This window comes from Stegodyphus dumicola, chromosome 1, assembly GCF_044657685.1.
Source record: "Stegodyphus dumicola isolate Sdum_Otavi_A_Nest chromosome 1, ASM4465768v1".
In the NCBI taxonomy this organism is placed as follows: Eukaryota; Metazoa; Arthropoda; class Arachnida; order Araneae; family Eresidae; genus Stegodyphus; species Stegodyphus dumicola.
Genome location: NC_140768.1, coordinates 52576831 through 52597051, shown reverse-complemented (window position 1 = coordinate 52597051; position 20221 = coordinate 52576831). Strand labels below are relative to the sequence as shown.

The 20221-nt window shown below is 31.7% G+C and overlaps 1 protein-coding gene across 3 annotated transcripts in view; it reads right to left on the bottom strand.

Annotated features, from left to right (window-relative positions):
* Positions 1-20221, bottom strand: part of crb (cell polarity complex component crumbs) — a 186523-nt gene that overhangs the window by 36194 nt on the left and 130108 nt on the right. For all 3 annotated transcript variants that reach the window (XM_085814416.1, XM_085814412.1, XM_085814410.1), the window contains 4 exons: positions 18812-19139; positions 16328-16879; positions 8600-9915; positions 1145-1470 (listed from right to left, as the gene is read on the bottom strand). In XM_085814416.1, coding sequence (XP_085670542.1) covers positions 1145-1470; positions 8600-9915; positions 16328-16879; positions 18812-19139 — 2522 coding nt within the window. The remainder of the gene's footprint in view (positions 1-1144; positions 1471-8599; positions 9916-16327; positions 16880-18811; positions 19140-20221) is intronic.

Below are 20221 nucleotides of genomic sequence, written 5' to 3'. Positions count from 1 at the left end.
CAAAAAAAAAAAAAAAAAAAAAAAAAAAAAAAAAAAAAAAAAAAAAATCTTTAAAATAAATTTCAGTCGAATTACAGTTAATTTCTATTTATTGCATAATATAAAAAAGTAAAATGTAAAAAATTTAAGAAAATATAAAGCACCGAGGGAAAAATACCTTAAAAATGCAGTTTAGTATGATAGAGTTCAAACTTCATAATCTTTGCACCAGATTCAATAAATCTAATTAATAATCACAATCTAATTATTACTCTAATCAACAATTCAATAATTTAATTAAATAATCAAGATAATTGCTGAACATTTTCTAGCAGCTATTTCTGTAAGAAAAAAGAGGCGAAAAGTGAAGTTTGAGCGCTAATACCACGTGCCTTCAAATGTCGCAATAAATTGTGGCATTTGAAGGCACGTGGACAATTGCGGCATTTGAAGGCACGTGGACATCTAACGATATCTGTTGGCCAAAACGTAAACACCTAATACTGTATATAATTTATTTCAATGGTTAAACGGGATGTGCTCCTCAATAAAGGAAGAAAAACATATGCCCGCGGAAATTGCAGGATGAGCAAATTTTGCCACATGAGTTGCCCGTGGAAATCGTGAGATGATCAGCCAGAGGGTTAACACTTAATATCGAAAATATTTATCATTTACATCAATTTGCATCATAATTTATATATTTTTTTATAAATACGCAGTTTAACAATGAAAGCGGTACATTTAAGTATTGGAGATTTCAGACAGCGTGGAACAGAAGCCAGTGTAACTTCGAGTCAAGGGGGTTGTAGTTGGTTTCACAATTTTAGTCTTTTGAAACTGAAGCAAAGTGTGAAAACTTAGAAAATAACATAACATTACTTGAAACATAAATAATCCATATCCAGAAAAGTTTCAGGTTGAAATTAATTAAATTGCATCAATTGTTTAAATACTGTACATAATCTCTAAAACAATGAATAGAAGTATCTAGAAACCAGGAGTACGTTATTTTCATTTTATTAGCTTTCTCAACATACTTTTAAGTATTTTATCATGTACTCAACTATAATGTGGGAAAGATAAAGGATTTGACACACACACACACACACACACACACACACAAAAAAAAAAAAAAAAAAAAAAAAAACTTAAATTTTCTCACTTGTATGAAGTAATTATTGCCATTATCTATTTTCTCCATATGTGTTAAAGTTTTAATATCTCCAGTCTGTTGTTTAAGGATGACTTGCAAATAGCCTAAATACAATCTAGCCAGCATGAAAGTGTCATTTATATTTTTGTCAGTAGTGCAATTGCTTGCACCATTTATGCTAGAACCAATATAGAAGATTAATCCAGATTCATTCCTAGTTCTCATAAAAAAGGAAACATCTATGTCATCATATGGAAGAACTTGATCATTATCAGCAATAAGTAGCTGTGCACTTGATTTTTCATTTCGATATCCAAATGTTGCAGCTTCATAACCTAAAATACAGAAAATATACAATGATATCTAAACTCTCCTTTTTTCAAAGAAAAAAAGGACCGATTACTTGGATTACAGTACAAGATCAATAAATGTTGCCAGAATTGTCAATTCAACAATAAAATTTAAAGATATTATCTTGAGATTTACACTTTTTCCATGTAAACTTATTATGTAATTTGATAAATAATATTAAAATATTAAATTATAAACAATTTAATTTTCAGAACATTACACTATAAAGACTTAAATTTTAAAAGAATTTTTTTTATGGATAGTATTTCTGAAAGAAAGTAAAGTGGAGGTAATTTATATCTTTATTTTGTATTTCATTCAGCCAGAGATGTAATTGCTGAACTATATTGTATTGAACTATATTGCCAGAGATGTATTGCTAATATAATAAAAGGTGTGATTGCTTTTGGTATGGGAAATATTTTGACACCTATGATATTATGAATATGGCATTTATAATAGTATGAACTTGGTTGAAGAAAAGATACTAGTGATGATTACATGCGATACTGATGGAAAGGTTATAAAAACTCTCTTATTTACATCTATTATCTTTAGAAATCCATCTTTATTCATTTGATGTAAATTTGATTTTTGGTGCATTTTACATTTTGATATGTGATGTGAAAGTCAAGCACTTCAGCATTACTACTATAATGCTACAAATTTTAATTGTGGCACTTTTCATAATATATTTCTGAATTTTTTGTTACATGTAATAACCGTCTTTAAGCTGTAATACAAGGCTGAAGTACTCTCACACAGCAACGCAAACATCTTAATTTATATACATATAACGCTGCCAAAATAAGTTTAGCATGAGCATTTTGCTATGCCAAATATGCCAAGCATAATTTGTTTGAAATAATGTACAAGTATCTATCTAGCAAATATACGAGGGCTATCCAGAAAGTAGATTACGTTTTGGAATAAAAAAAATAAACAAAGTATAGGAAACAAATTTTATTATATACAGATGAAAGCCACACTCAAATACTACTTTTCTACATAGTCACCATACAAATTAAGGCATTTATCGTAGCGATGTACGAGCTTGGAAATTCCTTCATCGAAAAATTCGGCCGCCTGCTCCTTCAACCACTTCGTTACCTCTTCTTGCAGCTGTGCGTCGTCATCAAAACGCTGCATAGCCAGCCACTTCTTCATTGCTGGGAATAGGTGGAAGTCGCTCGGTGCCAGGTCGGGACTGTACGGCGGATGAGGAAACAACTCCCACTTAAAAGATTCAAGAACTTTACGAGTGACATTTGCCGTGTGGGGCCGGGCGTTGTTGTGAATCAACAAGATCTTAGAGCTCAACATTCCTCTGCGCTTGTTTTGAATTGCTCTTCTGAGTTTTTGGAGAGTTTGGCAATACCTTTGAGAGTTTATTGTAGTGACTCTTTCCAGGAAGTCCACCAAAATTACACCTTTTCTGTCCCAAAAAACAGTCGCCATCATCTTCCTTGCCGACATTGTTTGCATGCATTTCTTGGGTTTTTGGGGAGAACTTGTGTGCCCCCACTGCATTGATTGCAATTTCGTTTCACAGTTCACATGTTTCACCCATGTTTCGTCACCAGTAACGATGCGATCGAGTAAAGAGTCACCATCGTTATGGTAAGCGTCCAAAAAGTTCAACGCTGCAGCCATTCGCTGATTTTTGTGGTCCTCTGTCAAGATTTTTGGAATCCATCTTGCACAAAACTTGTGGTAACCAAGCTTTTCGCTGATGATTTCGTGCAACAAACTTCGCGAAATTTGTGGAAAACTCAAAGAAAGTTCCGTTATTGTGAAATTTCGATTTTCACGGACTTTAGCATCGACTTTTTCGAGAAGTTCGGCGGTCACTATGCTGGGTCTCCCACTTCGATCTTCGTCGTGAACATTGGTTCGGCCATTTTGAAATCTTATGACCCACTGACGCACTCCACCTTCAGTGATAATGTTGTCCCCATACACTTCACGAAGCTGCCGATAGATTTCTATCGGTTTACAGTTTTTTGCAGTCAGAAACCTTATTACTGAGCGCACCTCGCAGCTCGCGGGATTTTCAATTAACGCAGACATTTCAAACCGTCACAGTATCTGAACGGAGCACAGCACGAACCTCTCACTAGCACGGCTAGATGCAGACTGAGCTGCGCAACGCTCTGACCCCAAGATGGCCGCGCTAGCCCCGCCCCTAGCGGACACAGACGGAAACGTAATCTACTTCCTGGATGGCTCTCGTATCAAGCTACTTTGAATCTTTGAAAACCAGGCTTGGTGTATCATTATTTAAGAGAAATTGATTTCATTCAACATTCGTAATCAAGCACTCTGCCTTACAACTATTTAGCCATAAGTGGCATGCTATTACATCACTGTCATATCCACAATGATTAAGTGAGTAGATTTGCAAACTTGAAATTAAGAAGTGAAATAATTACATTTTGTCTTCATTCATAATAATATCTTTGAATGTCTTTTTAATCATTGGAATAATTTCTTACAACCATGTTAAAACAAAAAGATGCAGATTTGTTGATCTGATGCTGCAGTTGTGAATGTCATGCTAATGTAGTACAAATTCTTACTTGATAGCGTCTCTCCTTTGTTTAAGTAACCATATGGTTGCAGTCATTGTTCATGTATGTCCTGAAAATTTAATTTTTTTTACCTAATTAAAAATGCATGACTGGCATATGACATATTCGAAGTGGAATGTTACTTTTCAGATAAATCCTGCATAGCTACAGAAAATATTACAGCAATTTACAGAAGAGAATGGGCTTCAGTAATAAATTTAGGACTAATTTTAAACTGGATTATGAAAGAGCATGGCTATCCTTAAAAAAGGTATGCTGGCATGCAGCATTTTCTAATAGAAACTAATATTTATGCTACAAATGAGATAAACCATGAAAATTTCCTTGCAATCATATCGTTTGTGAGTATTTCAACTTGTATTGAACTATTTATGTATATTTATGTTTTTATCCCTTAGCCAGTGGTGAGCCACATGACTAATTTTACTATGATTTCACCTCATAAAAATCTTACAATGCTAACAAATAAAAAAGGGTTATATAACACAAGCATCATGATTGACTTTGGACACAGTAGCTCTTTCTGTTTATTTGGAAAATATTTATATACTTGGGTATCTCAAAACATTTTCAGTAAAAACAATGAGCATACTTTTGTAGAGACATTAGGTTAATTGGAAGCAGAAGACTTGAAAAATGAGCAATGCCCTCGCTGGGAATGAATCACGGACCTATGGAATACGCATCCAGAGTACAGACCACTACACTACAAAGGCAGGAGAAATACCTTATATACTCCCCCTTTTAAAGGGCGACTGGGATTTAGGGGACCCAATCGCCAAATTCTGGGTGTGGAGAAACATCATCCACCACCCTTTTAGCTCGGGCCCCACTGTAGAGCCATTAGGATTCTTTTGGAAGCAGGTCATTTGAAAAATGAGCAATGCCCTTGCCAGGAATTGAACAACAGACCTTTCGAATATGCGCCGAGTATGCAGACCACTACACCACACTAAGAAGATGGGAGAAATACCTTATACTTGATCTTAATAATAATAATAAAAAAAAGTTAATCATTTTGTGAAAAATAACTTGAATTATTTGAAACATGCTTGCTAGAGATATATATTTCTATTTATGGGTCCATATGAACAGATAATCCAACTACGCATACATCCCCTTCCACTTGAAGGGTAATTTATTTGCATAACACTGATGAAATTCTTAAACACTACATTTTAAGTAATTTTTCCAAACTGCAATAAGCAATTTCATGCACTTCCTACAAAGCAGTCTTAATTTCATTGCTATTAGTATTTTAAACATCATTTACAGAATGATGTTAATGATGCTGTTGTGTAGATGGGATAGTGGTTAGTGACACTGATAGTTGCACCGAAAGGGCTGGGCTGAAGGCACTGAAGGAATCCTAAAGAAAGCATGGATGTTAATAAAGATATATTGTTTCTGCAACAAGCGGGTACTCTAAAGCCCCGTTCACATGCAATGCTCCTTCGCACAGCTGACGTTAGCAAGGGGAGAAAAAGGAGACATGAAAGAGTTTCGTCTTTAGGACCCGTTCAGAAGACCACCGTCTTCCTTTCCCTTTACACCTAAGCCTCTGTGAACAATCACGTCTCCAAATTGGCAGATTTCTAATACTGTTTACACATTTTTAACATTGTTTACTGTTGTTAATTTTGTAATCTGGACTTTCGCAACTGGTACCTGAACTTTCGTAATGGTTCCTGAAAAATATATGTGTTTTAATTATTATTATTATTATTATTATTTTATAAGCTGTTATTTAGTTCACTTTTGGTGCTTGTCGCTATTTTTAAAAGATGGTCATGGATTTTTAAACTGCTTCCCGATAAGATATATAACTCAAACTTTGTACTCAAACATACTACTTGTGGATGTGGTGTCACACTTCTGATTTTTAGAGGACTAGATTTTTTTTCAAATTTAAAGTTGAAACGATTTTTTGCAAATATTAACAAATAAACTGAGAATCTCAGAATATTATAGTTTGCACCATAACACACTGTGGAGGAAAAAAAAAATTAAATGAAATTTTTAGCATAATTTTTAAAAAAAATATTTTGGGAGAATTTTTAAAAATCATTCATATTTTTAGACTTCTTGACGCCCATTAATTTTAAAATTTCATATCTAAAAATATATTGGTTACAAACTTCCGACATTTTTACAGCTTATAAAACAAACGTTTCGCATTTAAGAAAATGATACAGGAAATTAATTGGATCATTTTTTTACTTTTTTGAAAGATGGGCAATGAGGGAGACTGGAAAATATTGGTTCTTCTTGGGCATCAATTCGAAACATCGGTTTCAAAGTAATAATCTCATTATACCATACTATTTTTATGACATTATTTAAGCTAGATAAGTTGTTATTGTTGCCAATTGTTAATTTAGCGTTAGATTGGAGATATTTCTGAGTTAACTTTCTCTTAAGATGCGTTTTGCATTCTGTTGTGTTTAACGTTCTTATTAGATTGAAGCATAACTACTGATTATACTTAGTGATATTCTAAACACTTGTACGAGTATTTCTGTGGAAAATTCCAGAACTTTGAAATGTTTCTGTTGATAAAATAAATTTAATTAAGCTATCATCGGATTTGAGTGCAATGACAATCATTTACGAACTATTATCAATCTATTACAAACCCGTACGCACGCAACAATATTATAATTAATTAATGTATTAAATTGTTTTGAATGTGTTTTACAAAACAAAAACAGGTAAAGAAAAATTCTGCTTGCGTTTTATGAGTTTTTGCAATTTTTCTGGCCACATAAGGTTTTAAAAAAAGGTTTGTCATTTATGTTTATATTTACCAATTAAATAAATAGCACTAGGTTCGATTTATATATATATAAATATATATATGTGTACTGAAATTCAGTAATAAAATTTTAAAGATTTGAAACCCTTAAATGTCTATTTAGACTTGTATTCTTTAAACTGCAAATGCAAACTGAGAAACCTTTTGCATTTTTTTTCAATAAATCCTTTTACTTAAAGTCCTAAAACATATACAGGTATGGACTAATTTTTTTAAAATTATTTTTACTGCTTATTTAAAATTATATATGTAGAAACAAGGATGGGTTTTGCAAAATACTGAAAGGAAAAAATTATTTGAAATGAAAATGTGACAGATCATATTTGTTTTAAAGATTTTAGATAAGAGCGTATTTTTTTCCCTCAAAAACTAATTCATTAATTTCAAAATCATTCTTTGAAGTTATTAAGAACACTCTAATAAATACAATAAAAAACTGGGGGGAGACATTGAAAATTGTAGGAGAAGAAAGACAAATTTCAATTGTAAAATTTTTCTTCAAAAATTTAAATTAAAAAAAATACTAGCAAAAACTTTTTTTCAGCTTAAAATTGTTTTATTTCACAAAACCATTTAATAATATTCATAAAAAGTACATGAAAATTCTTAAATTAAAAAAAAATAATTCAAAAGATAGAGTCCCTTGTCGCGTTAAAGCCGATATGCACTTGTCTTAACTTTAGTTTTAATTTGAACGATGTTTCTGGAATACCTAGCATCAGATAACCTTGTCTGTATTTGTCTATAATTTGTGTATCTTGCACAGTTCTATCTAATTTTTGGGGGGATGCTATCTATCAGCGCGATTGTTTCGCTGACAGTCCAGCGAGCAGTAACTAAAATTAAGTGAACCGCGCAGTATAGGACGGGAAATCTCCCCATTTGCCCTGCTCCTGAGAGGTAAGGAACATTCAACCAAGTTCTACCTCCAATTCGGTGAGGCAGTTAATGCTTGTTTCATGTGAACGGGACACGTTGGAAGAACCGGTTTTCGCTACCGGTCGAACCTGCTCTTGTGAACAGGGCTTAAATATACAATAAGCCAATATCCCCTCGAGAGGGTGTGATATGGGAAGAGAGGTGGGTTACCCTCAGACTCCAATAATTCTCTTCATCAATATTCCAAACTGGAACAGAAGATTTTCTGTTAATTAGGTACAGCAATACCTCAATCATCAGTGGCACTACAGAGGTGCTCACTTAGCTTCTACCTGTTAATATTACCTTTACTTTCCACCTGCACCTGTTAATTTTACCTGTAATTTCTATCTGCACCTGTCAATGTTACCTGTACTTTTTACCTGCACATGTTAATGTTACTGATGAGCGAACAAAAAATTTTCGATAAAAATATTTTTTTTCTTTATGGATTTTTACTAATACTTCGTTTACATTTTAAGTTGGCAGTGTTCTATTTGACAGTTGCAAAAAGTTACTTTAAACATGCACCATAATCCAAAAAATAACTAAAGTGGAAAAACTTAGCAAAAGATAAAAATGGAATATTTTAATGACAGCAAAATTATTAATTAAAAATCCATATAAAAATTTTAAATTTCAAGTCTTTTTTTACATATTACAAAGTACAATTTAAAAATCCCATATCACCTGAATGAAGAATTTAATAATAATGATTTCTACTACAGAAAACTTAAATTGTTCTGAGATTAAAAACTAAAAAATCAAAATAAAATAGGCAATACTTACTATACTGACAGGTAACTCCAAAATATGGTCTTGAACAAATACATTCATAACTCAGCCAATTATCTTGGCAAAAGCCACTGTGACAAGGAGAACCTTCACACTGTTCTTTCCTAAAGCAACCTTCTGTAGCACCAAAAAGTAAACCATTCTGTTTTGGAATAATTATATCTTTATTTATATATATATCTTGAACACAACCAATAAAATCTTTTGTATTTGGCTGAACAGCAAGCACAGAATTCTGGTATGCTCCAAATTGTACAGTGAAATTCAAAGAAGAAAAGTTGAGCATTTTATGAACAACCCAATCACTCACATTTAAGGATACTTTGGTTGGTTCAAACTCAAGCCTAACTGATTTCCAAAAAGAGTCATTCTGGTTACTTTTAGAAAAAAGTTCAGCAACATGAATATTATCTTTATAAATATCGACTTTAATCATGCCATCCCATAAATATAATAAATACTGCAACATTATATTTGATACAAGACCTGTGCTTAAAAGACCATTTGAAAGAGTTGTGCGAAAGTGGAATTCCAGGTTGAAGGCATTTTGTATCTCATTGTATGAAGTAACTTGCATGTAATCTCTTGATTTAAAAGAAATTGTAGTTACTATTTCACAAAATTCACCATAAAAACCTTGAGCACACAAACATTCATAATTATGATTACCATTGTCATCTAAAATTGGTATACAAGTAGCACCATTCTCACAATGAATATCAATGCATCCTAATAACTCTGTTTGACAGTTCTTTCCACCATAATTTGGTAAGCACTTGCATTCATAGTCCCCTTTATGATCAATACATGTAGCTCCATTCTGACATGGTTCTAATATCTGACATTCATTGATATCTCTTTCACAATATTGACCATCAAATCCAGCACGACAAGCACAATCATAATGATTTATTCTATCAATGCAAGCACCATTCTGACATTTATTAAATTCACAATCATCTATATTAGTTTCACAGTTTTCTCCAGTAAATCCAGGAGAACAGATACATCGGTAACCAGCTGCATTTTCATATGAAAATGATGGATAAAAACCAAGATAATTCATTTCATATAAAGTTTGATTAGAATTTTCTAAGCAAAGAGCACTATTTAAGCATGGATATGAAGCACAATCTTCTATATCAATTTCACAGTTTTTCCCTCTATATCCTTCATAACAATGGCAGTAATAATCCTTGATCATATCTTCACACCTGGCTCCATTCTGACAGGGGTTTGATGAACACTCATCTATATTTTGCTCACAGTGAGTACCAGAAAATCCAGTATTGGAGCAATCACAAGTAAACCTAGGAGGAGAAAAAAAAATTAAAGCTTATTAAGGAGCATATTTTGAAATCTCATAATGTGAATGGGTTTATTACAGTAAAATACAAGCAAAGACTGATCTATTTTGAGAATCTTCCATGAAAGGTTTTCTACAGGAATGGTAATGGAAAGGATGTCTTTTACAGGAAATTGTCTCATATAATGTACACTGCTGGGGGGGGGGAAGACCATGTTCTATATCTTCCGTTCAACCTTGGCCGATTAACGAAACTCATTTTGTGTTTTCCATGTCTCGAAAGCGTGACTTAGGATATGTATTAGATTTATATATAGCATTGTTCTAATATAGGTATTTTGACACAAAATCTGACTTTTTCTGAAATGACATGCCAATTTTTTTTACATGTAAAACGCAGGAAAAAGAATCTCTATATGAATACTTTTTGGTAATTAAAATCTATGTTACATAGTTAATATTGAAAATGCTGCTTTAATTGAATATGTTATTAAAGGTATAAATGATTCTACATTTAATAAAGCTATTCTTTATGGTAGTAAAAGTTTGGCAGAGTTTCAGTAAGAACTTAAAGATATAAGAAAAAATTTAATTAGATAACGATAAAAATAAAGCCTTTAAGCCTAATTCTAAAACCAGAGGTGACCGTTTTGAAAGTAAAATAAAAACAAATATTTGTTGCTATAACAGTGGAAATCTTGGTCATATGGAGAATTTCTGCAAAAATAAGAGTGAGGGGGAAAAGATACTTTCGTTGCAATTTATTTGGGCATGTAGCTGCAGAATGTATAAAAAATAAGACAAATATAAAAGATCTTGCCGAAGTGAATTAAATATTTGTAAATAAGCAGTTAAATGATATGCATAAAATTGTATTGATAGAAAATAAAGACGTAAAAGCTCTTATTGATACAGGAAGTGATATAAATACAATACTGGAAAATATTTATAAAGTAATTGGTTCACCTGGTATTAATTCTTCTGATTTGATTCTAGTAGGCTTTGGTAATAATAAAATAAAACCTATTGGTTACTTTAAAGGTTCCATACAAATTGATGATTGTGAAATTAAATCAAATACTTATGTTGTATCTCAGGAAAAAATGAAAGAAAATGCTATTATCGGAAATGAAATGCTTTCACAAATGGAAATTATTATAAACAAGAATGGTATATCTATGAAAAGAGTAGAAAAAATGACTAAAATTTAAGGTAAATAAATGTAGATCAAGAAGATGAGTTAGATAATTGTTTAGATATTAATAGAGCATACAGGTCAAAAACAAAGTGCTTAATTGAAAATTATATTCCTAATAAATCTGAAAACCCTATAGAAGAAATAGACGCTGTTGAAGATGAATTAAAGGAGAATTAAAGGAAAATGAGTCTCAGGAAGGGAAAAAAATGATGTTAAAGATGGAAAATGAAAATTGCAAAATGTACAGGAAGGGATGAATTCTCTTTCTAAAGGAAGAAGAAAAAATCCACATAAGAAAGCTTAGGAAATTAAAGACAGTAATGAAAAAATTAATGATTCTACAAAAAACTACTTCAGGGCTAAAAGAAAAGAATTCAGAATCTGAGAAACTGGTTGAATATAATGCTGATGAAACAGAAATATCAACAATAAAAAAGAGTAAACAGCAAGAGAAACTTCTAGCTAAGGAACTGGATTCTGGAATTTAAAGGAAGACAAGCCAAAGGAAAAACTACAAATATTGAAATGCTTGTTATTTTAAAAGCTGACCAACCTATTTCTTCGAGACCCACATATTTACCAATTATAGGTAAAGAAAGTGTCCAACTGAAACAGGAAAAAACTATTTTACAAATGGATTTGGATGTTCGTGAACAACAGGTTAGATCTTTGGAAAGAAAACTTTCTGAATCAGAACAACAGAAACAACTATCAGAAGTCAAGAATGAAGTAGAAGCTGCAAAATTTCAGATGAATACCAAAGATAAAATCCTCTCTGAGCAAGAAAAATAAGTTCAACATGTTAAATTGAAAATGCAAGAAAAGCTATCTTTAGTAAAAGATCACATGAGAAGAATGATGGAGAGGACATTATTTGCTAAATAAGCAGAATTGGAATGAAAAATGTGTATCACTGATTAAAAATTTTGTTAGCTGAGAGAAACTCTTAATGGTAATGATTGGGAATATTATGGAGACTTGTGGGCTGCTTTTCCAACACCATTTAGTGCGACTTCAGCTTATGAATCACCTAAACCTAAGGCAAGGTCATATAAGAGGTGTAAATTTTCCTTTGAACCTTCAATTTCAGAAACAAGATTTCCTAAAGCAAAATCATCTCTTAATTTTAAATCTGGATTTGGTAAACGGAATGCTTCCACTTTTCAAGCAGATACCGATTATACTTCTTGAACAGAAAATATTAAAGTTGAAGAAATAATCGATGCAAAAATTCAAAATAATTTTGAAAATTACTGAGAACTTAAAAAAGATGCGGAAAACTAAATATTTAAGGTGCCAAAAGAAAATAAGAAAACATACAACTTTCAAAAAAATGTTCTCCAAAATGTTATAAAATTAATGACTTAGTAGCAATCAAAAGAACAAAATTTGAACCAAACCTTAAGTTAAAATCAGTATATTAATGCCAATATAAGATTGTCAAAATAAATAATGACACTTATGTTGTAACAGAAGAAAATCAATCATATATGCGCTGAATACATAAAATAATTTACCCCTGCAGAAGAAGATGTATTGAATAATACAGATCATGAAGTTAAAGCTGGATTGATACAATTGATAACCGAACTGTGACCTTATACCTAATATTATTTCAGCTAATTTATTTTAAGATGAAATAAAGTTTTCCAAAAGTGTTAAAATTGGAGTTTTTCGTTTTAGATGAAGATTTTTGAAATACACACGGGACAGTTGATGATGCTATTGTTGCAAGGATGAAGGTCAGTTAAGATGTTTCCTTTCAATATTGTTTTTAGCACCGTCCCATCTTACTTCTTTTAACTTTCAGATTTTGGTTTATTCATGATGATGGTTCCTTTTACCAAAAACAATGATGATGTAAGATGACCAATGATTTATGATGTCAAGAGTAGAATAATGTTGTTGAGGTCAACGTACAGTAGGAAGGCTGAATGTGGGATTTTTAACTCCATAGCCTAACATTTTTCTCGTGAGGTAGCTAATTTTTAACTGTTTACTGCACGAGGGAAATTGATGGAACTCTTGCCACTTTGCTTTATGAAAGTGGGATGAACCACAATTAAACATCATATTAAGAAGTTTTGTATGTATTAATAGATTAACGATATCATATTAAGAAGTTTTATATGTATTAAGAGATAAACAATGTTGTATATGTATTAATGCTTCATTAAATGTGTTTTGTTACAAGATGAATTGTGATTACCCAAGACAAGAACCCAAATATATGTACTAATTCTTTGCAGCTGTAAGTCATCAGTCCTTTCCTTCTAAAAAACCATGCCAAATTTCACAAAGTATTAATGGTAATACATGAACGGTAATAGCTCTAATAACTGTAATATTATGAGAACAATAGTTACTTTACAATTACTTACAATTATACAAAAGTGTACAATAGGTTTAATAATACATACGCAATATGTTTAATACTGTACTGCACACTGGGACAAGTGTGTGTTTATCTTTTTGCCTCAGATAAAAATTTTTCCGACCACCAAGTACTTTGCAACCATTTAATTCATTTCACATGATATTGTTGCATCTAGATTTGACCATTATTTGAGAAAATAGCACTGATGGACAATTGCTAAAGACAGATTTCAAATTGCAGTGCAGCATAACATTGAACAGAGTGGAAGCTAAGCAGTATAAAATATTGTTGCCACATAGTTTGGACAATAGTATAAAGGACATTTATTGTTCAGAAAAATACAGAAGGTTTTGAAACTTCCAAAAGTAAAAAGTGTTTTTTTGATGCTGTGTATGAAGAAATGGAAAAATGCATATGAACGACAGCAGGCACCTTTCAGAAAGGTGTCAGTTAAGGATATTTCCATCATGAAATGTGATGCAACTTTTCACACATCATGTCATACTTTGCACAAAATTATCATCCAGCTGCCGAGGCAATTGATCCCATTGATATGTCAGTACACAGACGAGTGTGTTCTAGTTCATTGGAGGATATTTTTGACCAGCAAGTCAATTTCACAGAGAATCCCAAACATTTTCAGTGGGGTTTAAACCTGGAGACTGTGTTGGCCATTTAAGACCGATTATTTTAGCTGTCTAAATAATCCTAAACAGCTAGTGTTTAATGACAAGGTATGCTGTTATCGATGAAAAAAAAATTAATACTATAAGCACCAGGAAAAGGTGAATATGAGACAGCAGAACTTTATCAATATATTGTTGAAAAATCATAATTCTACTTGCAACAAATGAAAGGATGTGTGGCCACTGATCATGATGCTGGCCTATAACATGATATTGCATTTTGGATATCGGTCTTTTCCTGGATATTTTCTGGACAATAAGCAGTACCACTATCATGCCAGATCAGTTGATGTCTACAATGTAATGGCTGACTAAACATATTCTCATCTGAGAATGCTATATAAGCTCATGTTTCAGTCCAACTGCAATGCTCACAATACCAGTGCAAAAGGGCAGCAAAGTGCTGTCTGAATAATGAGATACATACAGCAGGTCTGTGAGCATATAGTCCTCCTTAGCTTAAATGTCTGGTTATGATTTTTGCGAGATCTGCTGTGCTGTGATAGCAAGAAACCCACTTGCCACTGCTGAGCTCTGGTGCAGTAATTTTGTTTTGCTGACAGGCCAACATACCTTTCTTGTAAAGGCATTGCATATTTAATATGGCTTTCTTCGAGGCACTGGCTTGTTTAAAATGCTTTCCACAACCATAAAACAATGCTGTGACTGATATTGAACGGCCTGGCAACATTTGTTATTTTCTGCCCTTCTTCGATCTTTCCAATGATACAGCCACATACAAAATAATATAAGTGATATCAGGAAGACTTACTAAAACCCTCAAAATTATGAATTAATTCTTTCCTGTAAAATTTTCACTTATTACAATCACTTACTACATGCATCAAACTCTTTAAGATCTTTTATCAGCACTATCATGTGATACACAGGCAAGGAAACAAAAATTTGCATATGTACACGTCTTCTATCTGTACCCAGCATTTATTCTAACCTTTCACATTTTGCTTCCTTTGATTTTGTAGTTGCTATGGGTGATAGTGTTTTTCATCCTAGCAATTATCCAGCAGTGTATGTGAAATGTGTCAACATATAATGCATTAAAAGTATGAATGATTGAAATGCAATAACAAAACTCTAATTATACTGTATTACGGTGCAAATTATTTCATTTTATAATCTGAGCATCTTATATTACAAAAGGCAAAGAGGAAAAAAAATATATGGGTGTTGATTAATTCAGCTGATCAGTGTTTAAATTTATAGAGTGTTCAGTGCTGTCATACCTTTCTTTTATATTTGCTGTACTCTTTATATTTGGCATGCAAACTGATGAAGATATCTGGATAGCTTCACCTCTAAAAATTGTTACTGTTTGGAATTGTAAAAAAGGTTCACAATTTTTGGTTAATTTGCTTTTCTTGCATCTTTATTCTCAAAATTTATATGAACTGTTAACACAAAAAAATACAAACTCAGTACTTAACACTGGAAAATATCAAAATGTTTAATTTAGTTATTCTTTATTAAAGCTGATAATGCAAATAATTTGTAAAACAATTTGAAACAGAATCCTGAAATTTTAAAATGCATATTTTGGTAAACAGGTAAGATGTTATTTTTATATATTTAAAGCTGTGAATTTTAAAATTTCAACAATACAGTCTAAGATGCTATAAGCCTTATTATTATGATCTAATTTTATGATTTACATTCTGAAAACTGTTTTGATGCTTGTTTTGAGATATTATGAGATTAATGAGCTGCCTACTTTAGTTATTTTTTCCAACTGACATCAACATTGTAGTTAAAATGATTCATAAAGGTGGAAGAAAAAAAAAAGAGTGTTGTAGGGACATACTCAGCTGATCAGTGTGTGACGTTTTAAAAAATGAGAGTAATCAAAAACAACCCAGGAGAGACCATTGAGCAGTCAAAATTTTTAAATTCGCTCCATGTTTCCCCCGAGTTAACATCAGCATTAAGCAATCAAAAAAGTTTAGTTATCTCTGTGTGCACATGAATTAACATTAACACATAAGAGGAAGGGGGGGGAACCCTCACAGCTCATTGGGGATTGAAAAAAAGGGTTGAACTTCAGACAGGATATAGGTATGTTTGCTGGTCATTTTAATTTAAAGCATTATTTGATTTAGAGAATCGAGGGCTTATTAGTTTAAAAAAAATTGCTACTTACTTATTAATTTGGTCTATACAAATCCCTCCATTTAGACAAGGATGTGGGGCACATTCATCTATATTAATCTCACAATTTTGTCCAGAAAATCCTGGAATACAAGAACATTCATATCTGTTGATTAGATCACTGCAGGTACCTCCATTTTGGCATGGGTCTGAAACACATTCATTTACGTCTACTTCACAGTTTCGACCAGCAAAGCCAGGTGTACATGTGCAGCTATAGTTGTTAACAAGGTCATTACATGTTGCGTTATTTTTACAAGGCATTGAAAGACATTCATTAAATTCTATATCACAATGTGTGCCAGTATATCCAGGGGTGCAGTAACACAAATAACTTCCAAACATGTTTTGACAAATACCATGAGCACAAGGAGAGTTCAGACATTCATCTATGTCAGCTTCACATAGTTTTCCTGTCAAACCCTCTGGACAATGGCACGCATAAGCACCTATGCCATCAATGCATGTGCCATTAAGGCAAGGATTGCTGCTACATTCATCAATATTGACAGAACAATCTTCTCCTGCAAATCCAACTGGACATCTAAAGAGAGAAAAATTATAATTACAACAGACATAGCATAAAATAACTGAGCAAACTAGATGCATATAAACAATCTAAAATCATTATGGTATGAATTAACTAAGCATTATATGCTCTATACTACTTAATTACAAGTTTGCTTCATGAAATACCTAACAACCAGCAAATTTTAATGCTACAGCTGAAATTGAGATCATTGTTTATACAACTATAGAACTTCTTTTCTTTTTTCTTTTTTTTTTTTTTAAATTTTATGAACTACTCAGCAGAAAACAAAACCTTTACTGTGGTTATATGTAAAAACTGCACAAAGAATATTTATGGCATTTGTTACCAAATAAGGTAACTTTAAAATATTAGATATAAAGAACCTTCTCATGGCATCTACATCCTACAGATCAGCCCCCTTGAAATGCTAAAAGGGACCACTGTTTTTAAGAATATAGATATTGATAACTATAATATATGTAATATTATAATATTCTCTAAAACAGTCACTCCCTAACTCAATGAAGACTATGAGATACTATCCACTAATGCAACACCAAAATATTTTATACCTTAAAGTAATCAATGAGTTATGTTTTCCAATGACAATGACAACAGGAGAAAACTAATTACACAAGAAAAGTTGACCAAATATGGCAAAAGTATTAGCACATCAAATTAACCTCTTTGCTCCCAGCATATAAATGACACGATTCTCCATTTCCCTCCATGAGCCCACTGTATCAAATGTAATATGGAAGCCTCTGATTGCTCACCATATCATTTCAGAACATTCTATTTCAAATTTCAAATGCACATAAATTTTGTCAGAATGCTGAAAACCACTTACTAAATAGAATACCCAGAATGTTAAGATTTATGTAATGCATATTATTTATTATTTTAATTCTATAAAAATAAAATGCACAATACTAAGAATGCACGTTCATAATTTAAAAACATTTCATGCAGTGCAAACAGCTTAAAATATCTGTAGGTAAATATGGAAATAGGATACAATAAGCACTGATATTTTGATTACTAATTTTTTTTTTTTATCACTGTACAGAAATAATTTAAATATGGGAATATAATCATTTTTAATAATATTGCACTTATCCTGAATTTTAAGTACTAGAATTTTCTATGTATGTTATATGAAATAACAATCAAATATATGTCAGAATCCAAATGCTTAGATAAAAAGCAGGTTTAATATGAATTATTTTTGCAAATTGGGCTTAACTGCAATATGCGCTCAGGGACATAGTGATGTTTAGGGCTTCAAGGTCATGGGCACACAATGTTGAAGTGCTTATTTTGCTAATTAGAAGCTTCATTTTTTGTCAGATATGAATAATAATTTCTTGAGGGCAGCAGCAAAATTAATAACTAGTGCTGATTTACTCAATATTGAATCTTTAATTACCGAACATAAGCTGCTATTATTTTCCAATAGTTGCTTTAAGTTCAGGAAAATTTTAGAGATTATTTTATTTAGTTATTTTTTGCTTGTTTGTTTTAAAGGAAACCTAGTTTTGATCAAATGTGTGCACTGAAAACTGGTGCAAGCCAACACAATCATTTTGTTAAATTTTCAAGAAATCTGATTACTGTATTACTTACAAAAATTACTGCATTTAATTGTACTTTTGCAAAATGAATAATTTACTAACCATATTTTTTCTTCCGTGAAGACCTTATAAAAAGATAAATCTTATAATTCAAGATGTCATTTTATTTCTAGTACAGAAATTTTTTGTATAAAATATTTAATAAAATTTTTTATCTTATTTGGAGAATGTAGTAATGTATTTAAGATCAAATTTAAGAAAATAAAACATGTAACCATACATCATATTTTCTCTGATTACTGAACTATTACATACAAGATTTTTATATTAATTGCACTAATAATCATAAAATAAGAAAGACAAAACTTACCGACATTCATATGCATTCGGCTGATCCACACAAATTTTTCCTGGTGGGCAAACTATACCTTCACAGTCATCAACATCAATTTCGCATTGATTTCCCAAATACCCACTTAAACAAAGACAATGATATTCATGGGAAGGAATGTTTGTTTGACAGGTACCACCATTTGTACAAGGCATAGAGCGACATGCATCATATACTTCAAGGCAACTTTTCCCCATGAAATTTTCTGGACATTCACAAGAAAAGTCATTAACAAGATCAGTACAAGTTCCACCATTAAAGCAAGGACTTGAGTCACATTCATTGATATTGATATCACAAAGAGTACCTAAAAATTTAAAATCTCGATGTAAAATTTAAATAATAAAAAATAAATTTTAAAAAAGGGGAAAAAGAAATCTTTTCTGTTACAGGACAGCACACACCACATAATTTTTTCCCTCTAGAAAGGTATATGTACCAGCTTGATACAACCAGCAAGAAAACATTATTATCTCTAGGCTTGATTTGACTACAGCAAAATTTGTTTAAACACAAGAAAATATCTCTCTTATTTCAATAAACAAAGAATAAAATAGAACTACTTGTATTAAAAATATATTTATTAAAAATATTTCCTTAGAAAGCAATAATACCACTATAAGAGGTAAGAATACATTTAATTTAATGGCAGGCAATGTTGGTGCATATATCTTTATATTAGCGCATATTGCAGTTATCACATTACAAAGTTGTCGGCATATATTATCCTTAAGCAGAAAAAAATCACAACATAGTTAAAAAAATAATAATATATCTAAAAACTTATAATCCTCAAGCATTACTTTTTAAGACATGAAAATTATAGTTCAAGTATTATTTTTAATATGTCATCAGAACACGAATAAGTCCATGATGAAAATTAGAGAATTCCTCCATACTTCAATATACCTTGCCTGCTTATTCATGTGTTTCATCTCTTGTATGTACGTCAGTTCAAATGTCTCTGAAATTAACAATAAAAATTTCTTTCCACATGTTTGTCAAAATCTGAAAACTTAAGAGTAAGCTTTTCAGAATTACAGTTGAATATACAGCAATCATAGAAGGCCAAACATGATACCAACCTATGTTACTTCCAAAGGATTCCTAACTATCAACAGCTAGACATCTAATATTTTCAATATCACATACCTCATGGTACAAATTTTATAATGAACACTATTTTCCTTATTTCACATGAACCATAGGTAAATTTTCTTTTCTCAAGTAATAATCACTCATAGATGGAATCCTAACTGTCAATCATAAGATGCATAATCTTTTCATAATCATGTACTTAAAGATAAGAATTATTACATAAAAATGCTGTCCTTATTTCACAGTATCTGTACACAGATTCCCTTTTCCAGAGTAATAAATGATTCATAG